A 12,381-nucleotide genomic window follows, 5' to 3' on the forward strand; every position below is an offset into this window, starting at 1 on the left:
TTTCAGGCCAGACTGTTGTTGATACACCAACAGACTACATGTCATATGTCTTGTGTGGGACTTACCTCCTCGGGCAAAAATGTTGTTTTAGTATTGACTCATTTCCATGTATATTCTGCATTATACTGTATACAGTGGAAAACATTTCAAGGTACGCTTTGGAAAATTTCAGGCAGCAACATAAATGAGTTTTTAAGAAAAATGAAGCAACTTATGCTCAATTTTGAGGACAAGCCCCCCTGTGAGGACCCAGCAGCTGTATAATGTTTTTTTTGCGAAGGCTTCTACATTATATATGCGCTGGGTCCTCACATTGTTCCCTATTTAGCAGATGATGTGGCAAAGTTTCTGATCCTTCCTCAATGAAAACACCAGCAAGAGTAAGGTAGTTTAGCGGGAGAAAGGCGTGACACTTAGACGAGGCTAACTGTATGGGTCTTACACACATCACTGAGATTAAGTTATTACAATACAAGAATGACCCCAAGCCAGAATATGTCCAAAATACCAATCAATTATTTGCAGTTTCGAAATGATTAATAAGGTAAAAGACTCAAAAAGAAATTAATAATTTTGCAAATGAATTGTCACAGTCTAGCAAGATACTAAAGCATTTTAATTTAGACTACCATTCATTTCATAAATCATGGAAGTAGAAATTTTATACTGTTGCACTAGTAAACAATGAAACTACTCTAGAATGAAGGAAAACTGGAACTGTAAAAAACTTTCCGGAAACATTAAAGGTTGATGGGAAAATAAAATTTGAACTCATGCGGACAGATCAGATCAGATGTTTTAAAATCAGCCAACAAAACCTTTAGTACAAAGAGGAATTTTCACAATAAGCTTTATTATAGCTTTATTATATTTGATGAGAATGAATTAAATTATGTAAACAATGGCCAAGGATTTGTAAGATCTATTATATTCGATTACTTATAGGTTTACAGCTAGGTAGCAATGGGATTTTAATCTTCCTTAAAAAAAAGTCGTTTCCAAAAGATATTCTGTGTAACCCCGACATTTTTAAGGAATAAAGTGAAGATAGAACTTTTCTTAAAAAAGATTTTTTCTATTTTTCATTTAATTCATTAATGGTATAGAGCACCCATGTAAAATATTTTTCAATTTATAATTAAATATAATATAACTCTTATGGGATTAGAATTTAAAAATTCCTTAGGCCTCTAGGGATAAAGGTTCTTCTCCAGGTATTTCATCAACATTCAAATTAATGCAGGATGTTTGTGTCAGATAAGTCTGCCTTCTTTCAAGTCTCTCTGAGATGCACTTTAATGAAAACATAACTAATTATCCCAAATAAATCAACATGAATTTAGCAGCACAATAACCCAAACACAAAAAAATGAAAAAGAAAAAAGAAAATTCTGAAAACATATAGGTGGATGGGAAACTTTAGTTGAACTCATGCAGACAGAACAGTCTTCTTCAGTGACCCAGGTGAGAGAAAACAGATGTTTGAAGATTCTCTATTTGACATTTACGAACTTGACGCACGGACAAGGAGATCTCTCCCTCTATATTTGTCCTTGAGTTGGTCAGACAGACCTTGTACAAAAAAAATGTGACGAGTGCTTTATTATTTCAGCTGGTCTCTGAGCAAGGGAATGGAACTGATCTACCAAAGTTATTGGAATATTTAGTTTAATGGACTCTTCAGTGTTCATCAAAAATCCATTCAAGAAGACTTGGACTTCCCTGCCAGTAGACCAGGAACTTTGGACTTCAATGGAATCTTGCCAGGAGACCGCTGATGCCCACCATAGCAGCAGGGTATTACACATGCTGACACTGCCACCATGTTGCCAAAACACTGAAAGACAGTGACCATTGAGTTCAAACTTATATTAAATGTGCCTAATTAATTGCAAGCACATATTATATTACTAAAGAAACACTTCGGAAATGCCTGTAAACTTACTACTACAGAGTTATTAAAGAGACCTTGCAACACAATCCACTATAGTACTGATTGTGATAGATAAAGCTAATAATATATAAGAATTTCAGCAGCTACAAAAGATTTGTTTTGCACATATTTGGAAGCGGAATATCACAGCGAAAGTGACTGTGAAGACCACAGTTGTGGTTTGTTTGCTTTTATATCGCATAGGTCTGCTCCATTTTTCTTGTATGAATATATTTTCTTTTTAAGAAGAACACATCATATATTCAACTGTCATTGAGTTATATTAAGAGTAAAATATATTTGAATAGTATTGCTTTATAACTATAAAATCTGTACTCATATTGTATATGTTGTTAATTATTCTTTTGTCCATACATTTTTAAGTGACATATTGTTCCCACAGAATAAATCTTACGCCACTTAATTTGTTTGGTGTCCTACTTTTATTAGTGACCCGAAGGTTCTCTGTCCCACTGCCGTGTCATGATTTAAAGAAGAGCATCCAGAGACCAGGTACAAGCCGCGCGACATTCTAACACCTACCTTAAGGAGTGTTACACAGTGATAGTCGGATGGTGATCCTATGTGGTGGAGCGTGATTTTCATGCTGAGTCCTAAAATAAAAGGACTCAATATCTCTCAAAACCAAATGTGTAAATGGCTGGGCTTCAAGATGATTGTAAAAAAGGAAAGATCAGCTTTGGTTTTGGACGGAAGACCTGAAAGTGCACTAAAGATCTACATATTCTGCTACAACTTCATGAAGTATGTTTTCAATGTCTGATTGAGTCAACATAACTTCACCTCATCATTTCTCTCTAACCAGGTCAATCATAATCCTAATACCTTTCACGATTTCATTTTTCCAAATCTACTAGGAGAAAATGCAATGCATTTACATAAAATTTCTGAAAGGGACAATGTGATGTTAGAAAGATTCATCACCTAATTTGGAACATTTTACCCACAATCCAATGATATTCCTCCTTCTTGTGTCAGAGTGCCTTGTTGCACTCTGTGGCTCCAGATGGATCCTTGTCCTATATGTCTTTTTGTGCTTTGATCACCTAATTCTCTCCTTTGGTCGCCTTTTCCTGAAAACATCATCCTGTCCTGCTGTATAGTGAATCTAGTAGTTGCGTGCTCATTCTAATTGATATAACTTTTGCACTTGAGTCAGCAATAACATTGAGTCTATATATTAGCTTGTAGGTCTTGTCAATGTTCTAAAATGAGCTGTTGAAAATGTATAGAACAGCTACAGTGTTGGGGGTATTTACACAAAATGATAACACATGATAATGAGATGAGATGAGTTCCTGATTAAAGTTGCATTTAGCTGAATAATATATATGAATATACCACTGTCAAAGATGTTTTATTATGGATGAAGCCAATTTATTAACATGAAAATATTTACATTGTTTTATCTTATATTAGTATATAATTATATTTGATGTGGTTTTATTATGTTAATTGGATCCTTGCGTGCGAGCTGATGAGAGGGATATGAACAGGAATGAAGGAGTTAATTCAAAGAACAGATGTTTCTAATCACAGTTGGTGAACAAAGACTTGCAAGAATTTCTCCAAAGTCTCCATTGAATCCAGGGGAGCCAAAAGGACCAAGACACGCCTATATGCCTTCTCAGCCAATTGTAATATGACATTTGTAAATTGTAACACAACCTGCTTTTCTTGCTACTAAAAGTATTTGTCTGGTCTGTGGATGACCAGAGATATCAGAGAATGAAATTGAGACTGATAAATTATCACAGCGCAAGCTTTTCTTTTGTAAATAAACAATGATATCATTTTTTTTCTTAAAGTTTCTTTTGCTGAAGATATTAAATTATTACTTTAACACCACTGTTCCCAAACCTTGATGAATCTGGTCCTCTTATCATACTAACACCCTGGACTCATTGGGATATATAACTGTTGGAGACTTTTTTGGCTCCTAAATACAATTGAGCAGATGATTGAGATGAATTAATCTATGTGTAGACAGTATTAAGAAGACCAGACACTGCAAATCTTTGATTAAGCAATATTTGTGAATAAGATAATTGTTCCCTGTGATTACCAGTATTTTATTCTTATTTTATCATATCATATCAAGCTTACTAAGATATATTATTAGCGCTTATCTATTTTATATTTTTATTTTATAGAAGTATTGAGATATTGTGACAGGCCGATCAAAATGGCCACTGAGCTCCATTTTGTTGTTTTCATACTTTGTGCATTGTAAAATGCTTGTTTGATCAAAGGCTGGGTAGAGACGTCTCCACATATTTTTCTAGGGAGGTGTCTCAGATGCTTGCTGCATGTGTGCAAAGAAAGTATCTTTCTTATCAGTAGTGTACCAATAGGGAATCTGAAAATCAGGTTCATACCCTTAAATGTAAGTTAATTTCAAGACCCTTTGTACTCGAAGTATAAAAGCTGGAATTCAGCCAGAGAGACTCTCGCCTCATGATTGGACCTTGATGCAGAAAGGTGCCTGATGTGTTAGCAGCATTCGTGTGACAGTAGGAGTCCTAGAAATTGACTGTTACATATGAGATTCTGATATTGGAAGCTAAGTATTCATTTAATTTCACTTTTATATTATGCTCATTGTAATAATAAAGATAAACTTTGCAATAAATCTTGCAGTCATAAGTCATTAACTCTTTGAAACTAAGAGAACCTCATTCATCTTGGAACAGATTTTAAATGTTATTGGTTCTGTTAAGTGTGGCTACTTGTTCTATAATTAGAATTGAACTATTTATTTAGAGTTCTTCTATTTTCCTGCACTGTTCAGATTTTATGAGTATCTTGGGCTACTTTGGGCTGGCTCACTGGGCTACCTGCATTTTTGTTCCTTTAAAAATTGCCTAATAGGCTGTCTTGCACCCAAGCCTAAAATTTGCCAGCCCTCCCTTGTGTGGTCTTGGTCTAAATATAGGTGAAACATCAGGGAGTGGTTTTGAAAGATTGAGGTTCTAATTTGTCCCAATTATCCAATCAAAACTGTCAGGCGGTTTCTTAAATACCAACCACATAAAGTCCCGACTTTCCCTCAAATCCTCTTTGGCATTATTCCCCATCTGTGCCAAAAAATTAAGAGGATGGGAAAATAATAAGGATATGCTAGAGTAAGCCCACTGATTAAATGACAACAGTGAACCTTGGTCAGCTGTCATACCCACCAACAGATCACAACTTAGGGTGAACATAAAAAAATACCCATTTGTATATGGGCATATATGCATCTACACACATACAGGCAGCCTTAAATCTAGGGTACAGATGTGTCCAGAGCAAATATATGACAATCATCATCATCATCAGCTTGATAACGGCCTTTGTCTGAGTAGACTCCGATCTTTACGTAAGGGCGTGCTTACCTTACCACACCATGCACTTGTTGTACTGCACTTGCCTGTGAATGGCCCTGATCCCCCTGCACAATCTGCAAGTATCAGATACTTGCAGCTCAAAACACAAGTGCAAAATTATGCCGCACAACTGTACTTATGTGCAACTAATTCACCACCTTAATCTGAGACTCTATTATCTTCCAAATTGCAAAAATGGATTGATGGGTTAATAGAGTTAATATCAATAAGGACACGTTAACACAAATATTCAGTTATACAGTATTCTGAAATTACTTTATTAAGGTTTGACATTGGGAAATTCATATGAAGATCTGTTATATTTCCAACTTTCATTTACTTCCCAGACCTACTTCTCCCTGTGAGCTGTGAGGACTATAACTGCCTCATAGTCACAAAGATCACTCACTGCCTTTCTTTTGATAGTGTCATAGTGATCAATAATAAACCCTTCTTCAGTGACAACTTTTCTTATATCGTTCTCATCATATTTTAAGAAATGGAACCTTTCCGGCCCATTCATGAAATAAGTTGCATTTAGAACTCCAACTAATATCAGGTGTCCTCTGGGTTTTATCAACATAGCAAATTTCCTCAGATATCTGATGTATTCATCTTGGTCTTTGCTAATGACGTCCAGCATCCCTGCACTGATAACACAGTCGGCTTGTGGTAGCACCACCGGGTCTGTGAGATTTTCCTTCTTAATGTCACATTTCACAATCTGTTTTATTGCTGTCTTCAACTTCATATCTTTGTCCTCACATTGGTCACTGAAAAATACAAACACATTAAAGGTCGTTTATGAAACTGTTTAAGTGTGGTTTCTTCACAAATGTGCCCAATCTTGTTGAACATCGTTTTTTAGTTGTGAAAGTCTATGGAAGTGAATAAAGGTTCCAATTTCTGATGGGAGATGTGGGATGTTCGAAATGTTTCTTGCTGAGTGTGTGGTTGACTAGCTATGAGATTCCATCAGACAGGATTATTTAAATAAGAATGAATGGATGGAGAGGTCTCATTTAGGGAAATATTCCTTTTTTTCCTGGGAATCTTATTTTTCCGACACTCTCAAAGATTGTGGAGATTGGGCTTTGTCCTATGCTTTCATCAGGGCACCCTTTCCACCATCTAAGTTCACTTTATATGAAAACCCACATCTTTAGGAGCACTGCAACCAATGAAATAAAAACGTGTCCGATCAAACAAAGACAGGCCCAGTATCCCCTCACTCTCATGATTAATTTGAGACAATAATTTAAACTAAAGCTAGCAGTACAACTTGATATCAATAATGGGGGTGATCCTAAAGTTGTAGTAAGTTGGATGAAAAAGGTGGAGCAGAGGGAATGGTGGGCCATCCACATCATGAAGGATGAGGAGTGAAACATCCCTCTGCTCTGACTAGCTGTGCACTGTCTCTTTCAGCTTAATCAATCTGCCCTAAAGTCAGGTAGCAGAGACAGTCAAAATGGGGAGCTGATCTCAACCCTCACAACCCCGAATATTTGGGAAAAAGCTCCACTGACTTTTTTTCTTAAAATCTCTTTATTTATAAAAATTTTAAAGCAACATAAAGATAAAAGCAAACATTTGTAGCAATGCAAAAAACAGTCAAGGTACATATAGCACAATTGACACAGATTGAACTATCGCCCCATATCTCTTCTCCCTTTTGCCTCCAAAATTCTCGAGAGGCTCGTCTGCAGCCGTCTCACCTCCTACCTTTCTGAATACTCCCTCCTTGATCCTCTCCAGTCTGGTTTCCGCCCCCTCCACTCCACTGAAACTGCCCTGGCTAAAGTCACCAATGACCTCCTCTCTGCTAAAGCCAGGGGCCACTTCTCCCTTCTCATCCTCCTTGACCTCTCTGCAGCCTTTGACACCGTTGACCACCCCCTCCTCCTTCACACCCTCCAGTCTTTCGGCCTCTCCGGCCCAGTCCTGTCCTGGTTCACCTCTTACCTTACTCACCGTTTTTTCTCTGTCACCACCTCTGGGTCTCTCTCCCCCCCATCCACCCTTCCAGTCGGGGTCCCTCAGGGCTCTGTTCTGGGTCCCTTACTCTTCTCTCTATACACCTCCTCCCTGGGTGAACTCATAAGCTCCTTCGGCTTCAGCTACCACCTTTACGCTGACGACACTCAACTATACCTCTCCTCTCCTGATCTCTCTCCCTCCCTCCTCTCTAGGGTGTCCGCCTGCCTCTCTGCCATCTCCTCCTGGATGTCCTCTCGATTCCTCAAACTTAACCTTGCCAAAACTGAGCTCATAGGTTTTCCTCCCTCTCATACCCCATCCCCTTCTGACCCCTCCATCACTGTCGACAACACCTCTATCTCCCCTGTCCCCCAACTTCGCTGCCTTGGTGTCATCCTCGACTCCTCTCTCTCCTTTGGCCCCCACATCCTCTCTATTGCTAAATCCTGCCGCTTCCAGCTGCGCAACATCGCTGGCATCCGGCCCTTCCTCTCCCAAGATGCCACCAAATGCCTTATCCACTCTCTGATCATCTCCCGCCTGGACTACTGCAACCTCCTCCTCACAGGCCTCCCCCACTCTCATCTCGATCCCCTTCGATCCGTCCTTAACGCTGCAGCTAGGCTTATTTTCCTCTCTCAACGCTCCTCTTTTGTCTCCCCAATCTACCTAGCCCTTCACTGGCTCCCATTCCCCTTCAGAATCCTCTTTAAGCTCCTCACACTCACCTACAAGGCCCTCGCCAACTCCACTGTGCCCTACATCTCCACCCTCCTCTCTATTCATGCGCCATCCCGCCCTCTCCGTTCTGCCTCTGACCGTCGCCTCTCTTCCCCCCTTATAACCTCCTCCCACGCGCGTATCCAAGACTTCGCCCGCGCTGCCCCCCTCCACTGGAACAAGCTCCCTCCCTCCATCAGAACTTCCCCTAATCTGTCCAGTTTCAAACGGGCCCTAAAAACCCACCTTTTTCTTAAAGCCTTTCTGTCTCCCACTTAACTTCCTACCTTATCTTCTGCCTCCGTCCCCCTACTCTCCCTCTCTCCCCTGCATCTCTCTGTCTGTCCACCCCTCCCCTTAGATTGTACGCTCCTCTGTGCAGGGCCATCTCTCCTCCTGTTTCCACCACTTCTAACTCTGCTCTCCAGCTACTTAGCCCTCCTCCTCGTGGGTCCTCCACTCCACGTCCACTCTCGCTCCCTCCTCCCCCCTGGGGGTCTCCCTGTCTTCCGCGCCCTCCTTCTTGGGCCCCGTCGTTTGCGGATCCCCCCTCCCCCTTCCCCGCCCTCTTTAGCTGTGCATTGAGCTTACTGAGTTGCTGTGTTTACTGTACTGTGCTGTCTCCCATTGTATTGTAATTTTGTTTGTCTCTGTACGGCGCTGCGGATGCCTTGTGGCGCCTTATAAATAAATATTAATAATAAATAATAATAATAATTGCAGGGACATAACAGGCCATCAATATAGGGAAATGTTCCAGACTAGTCCAGTGAACTGACGTGAAGGAAAAAGCCACGAATGACCAGCGCTGTGTGCGCAATCTTGAGACTGTTACTATGTTACAATTATATGGGGGGATGTAGGGAATATTTGGAATGGAGCGTGCCAGAGGGGGGAAATGGATGGGAGAGGGACTGCAGTAGGATGAGGAGTGGTTTTACAGTAGGCTGGGCAGGGGGGTTGAGTGATGTGAATACCTGGCATCTAAAATTTTATGAAAGGAGGCCACCTTGATATTTTGGAGGCTGGTGATGTACTCTATCCGGGATATGAACCAAATGCCGTTAATTACCCCCTGACGTGAGGGGGGGCTGATTTAATTTCAGTTTTGAGCTATTTGAAACTTGCAGGAGATAACCCTATTGCGTTTAAGCATAGGGCTGTTAGCCTCTGGACAAGGCACACAGGGGTCCCCATGCTTATGGTCACCTTGGTATAGTGGAGTCAAGCCAAGGCTGCCTAGGACAGGGGCTGGATGAGCATTTGTGGGATTTTTATTATTTCTTTATTTTATACAAAATGTACGCAGTGCTCTGTACATGGGAAATGTTTTTATAATTATTTACATATTAACTGTAATCTATACAGAGATTGTTGGAGTTGGGAGATATAGAAAATATATGTAGAGAAGTGGTGTTCCAGAACACATTATTTGCTGGTCACACAAGCTTTGTAAATGGGGGTGTAAATTACTACATTAATTTTTGGTTAATCTATTTGAAACTTAATTTGTTGGCGGCAAATGTCTGATATTTAGATGCATTTCAGATTTCTCCAATCACTTGGACTATAGTTGGATTTGTGAGGATTGCCTTTCGTTTAGATTTCATTATAATCAAAAGCCTAATTCTGAAACGGTATCTCTGCCCAAACAAAATCATGGAATATCTAGTATAGGACGAAGCTATCTAGGTTTGGGGGGGGTTGCCAGGTTCCTAACCCTCATATAAAGAATTTTTAACTCTAATAAATATTTTTTGCAGGAAAACGCTTTTATTTTTTCTAAAAAATGATTCTTTTATTTGTAAAAGACACTTTTTAAAAAAACACCAACACTTTTAAATGTGTTTCAAGTATTTCATGTAATGATAATTTTGTCATTATAGAAACTGAATTTTAGCTTATATACCTGTTTCCTTCTAATGCTGTAATATATGTTGATGCGTGATTCCACTGAAACGCTCCTGTGCGTGTGTTCAGCCATCGGTTCAGTTCCATGACGCATTTCTCCGTAAACCTCAGTAAATAGATGTGTTTGAAAAATTCACAGGCTGAATAGAGAAAGTGAACCATAGGACCGATACTGATGTCAATCACAGTTTCGCCCTTAATATGTCCTGTAGGGTAAGATTCCAGTGATTATAAAGTGCAATATGTTATGTAACATCTGTTCTACACATCAGTCTGTACCGTGATGTTATGGATACACAACAGCATCACAAGGCTCCTGTTACAGCTTCATTGTATGAATAATGTAAACTCTTATACATTCAAACGGATTTATACCACATAAAACCTTAAATGGGGTATCTGGGACCACCACTTTCACCAAAACATTCAAAGATTGATTTACAGTTCCCAGCAGTAAGTATAATGGGTGTATGAACACTATGGATTCTCATAGAACTGTCAAATGAAATATCATCACTGATTACAGTGGTGGATATGAAGAATTAAACAATACCATATTACACATGTCGATAAGCTTGCAATACCATGTAATACTAAACGTGACAAAACCAATGCAATGATAATGGTACAGCTGGATGTGGAGGGTCAGATCCTAATATTGATTGTAAAAGATAACACCTATCTAGAGAAGTGGTATGCAGACATACAGTACCCAAGAGGATTATTAGGTAGATATTCTATAAGCTCCCCATGTAATATGTGACATATTATAGGGACAAGAGAACTGACACAAACTTTATTCACAACTAAACATAAATAATTGTCCCTTATACTAAACTTACACTTTTAATATACTGAGGCCCTAAGTGGCTCCTTTCATTATCTAATAGTTGCTTCTTTTCCAAGTGTTACATCTCACTGCATAAAAACCGCTTTAGCAAAAGGCATCTAATAAAAATAGTTATTTAACCTTAGCAGTAAGATAAAGTATAGTATACATACCTGCTTTGAAGATGTGGTGAAGTTTCTCCATTGGAGATTTCAATGCGTCATCTCCAAAGACCATTTCTGGTTTATCTGAAAAATAAGTATCTAGAAATGCTCTAGAATCAAAGTCGTCCACATGATAGAACTTATGGCACGTAGAATCCATCTTGTAGTATTGTATCACAGACTGTCTGACTCTCTCGTCTTTGTCTCTGTTGTACTTGACTGTTCCAGGAATACTTTTTATATTTACCAGGATCCAGCTATTTAAATTTGTCAGCAGCCGGAACATCATTATCATCACATGACGATTTATCTTCATGAGTCGGTCATAGGAATGCAGGTGATAGTAACATGATCTCCTAATGTACAATAAATTACCATAGTATCTGTTTTTAAAATAGCATTTTATTTTCTAATTAAATGGGGAAACATTTAAATATATTTCATTATAATGTATGTAGTACAAATATATACACAAATAATATCAGGACAGACTGTTGTTGATACACCAACAGGCTACATGTCATATGTCTTGTGTGGGACTTACCTCCTCGGGCAAAAACGTTGTTTTAGCATTGACTCATTTTCTGGTATCTTCTGCATTATACTGTATACAGTGGAAAACATTTCAAGGTACGCTCTGGAAAATTTCAGGCAGCAACATAAATGAGTTTTTAAGAAAAATGAAGCAACTTATGCTCAATTTTGAGGACAAGCCCCCCTGTGAGGACCCAGCAGCTGTATAATTTTTTTTGCGAAGGGTTCTACATTATATACGCGCTGGGTTCTCACATTGTCCCCGAAATATCAGATGATGTGGCAAAGCTTCTGATCCTTCCTCAATGAAAACACCAGCAAGAGTAAGGTAGTTTAGCTGGGAGAAAGGCGTGACACTTAGACGCGGCTAACTGTATGGGTCTTACACACATCACTGAGATTAAGTTATTACAATACAAGAATGACCCCAAACCAGAATATGTCCAAAATACCAATCAATTATTTGCAGACTGGAAATGACCTATAAGATAAAAGAATCGTAAAGAAATTAATCAATTTATAAATGAATTATCACAGTCTAGCAAGATACAAAAGAATTTTTATTTAGACTGCCATCCCTTCCATAATTCATATTTAAGCGGATAGTAGAAATTTGATACTGTGGCACCAGTAAACAATGAAACTACTCTAGAATGATGAAAGACTGGAACTGTAAAAGACTTTCTGGAAACATTAAAGGTTGATGGGAAAATAAACTTTGAACTCATGCGGACTGAGCTGATCAGATGTTTTGAAATCAGCCAACAAAGCCTTTAGTACAAACAGGAATTTTCACAATAAGGTATATATATAGCTGTACAGCTAGGTAGCAATGGGATTTTAATCTTCCTTAAAAGTAGTTTCCAAAAGATATTCTGGATAACCCTGACATTTGAAGGAATGAAGTAAAGATAGAACCTT

General features: G+C 38.8%; 1 protein-coding gene across 1 annotated transcript; it reads right to left on the minus strand.

Annotated features, from left to right (window-relative positions):
- Positions 1 to 5,571: 5,571 nt before the first annotated feature.
- LOC142107782 (nicotinamide N-methyltransferase-like) lies at positions 5,572 to 11,202 on the minus strand. The gene is made up of 3 exons (XM_075191398.1): positions 10,936 to 11,202; positions 9,932 to 10,139; positions 5,572 to 6,095 (listed from the first exon to the last, which is right to left on the minus strand). The coding sequence occupies exons 1-3, from the start codon at positions 11,084 to 11,086 to the stop codon at positions 5,672 to 5,674; spliced, it is 783 nt and encodes a 260-aa protein (XP_075047499.1). The 5' UTR covers positions 11,087 to 11,202; the 3' UTR covers positions 5,572 to 5,671.
- Positions 11,203 to 12,381: the final 1,179 nt, after the last annotated feature.

The sequence above is a fragment of the Mixophyes fleayi genome, chromosome 11 (genome assembly GCF_038048845.1).
Source record: "Mixophyes fleayi isolate aMixFle1 chromosome 11, aMixFle1.hap1, whole genome shotgun sequence".
In the NCBI taxonomy this organism is placed as follows: domain Eukaryota; kingdom Metazoa; phylum Chordata; class Amphibia; order Anura; family Limnodynastidae; genus Mixophyes; species Mixophyes fleayi.

Excerpts from the sequence above, each read along its gene's own strand:
- LOC142107782 (XM_075191398.1), bottom strand. The coding sequence starts at position 11,086 with ATGGATTCTACGTGCCATAAGTTCTATCATGTGGACGACTTTGATTCT. Across the intron at positions 10,140-10,935 it reads TCACCACATCTTCAAAGCAG|GACATATTAAGGGCGAAACT; the intron begins GTATGTATACTA and ends CTTACCCTACAG. Across the intron at positions 6,096-9,931 it reads ACAGCATTAGAAGGAAACAG|TGACCAATGTGAGGACAAAG; the intron begins GTATATAAGCTA and ends TGTATTTTTCAG.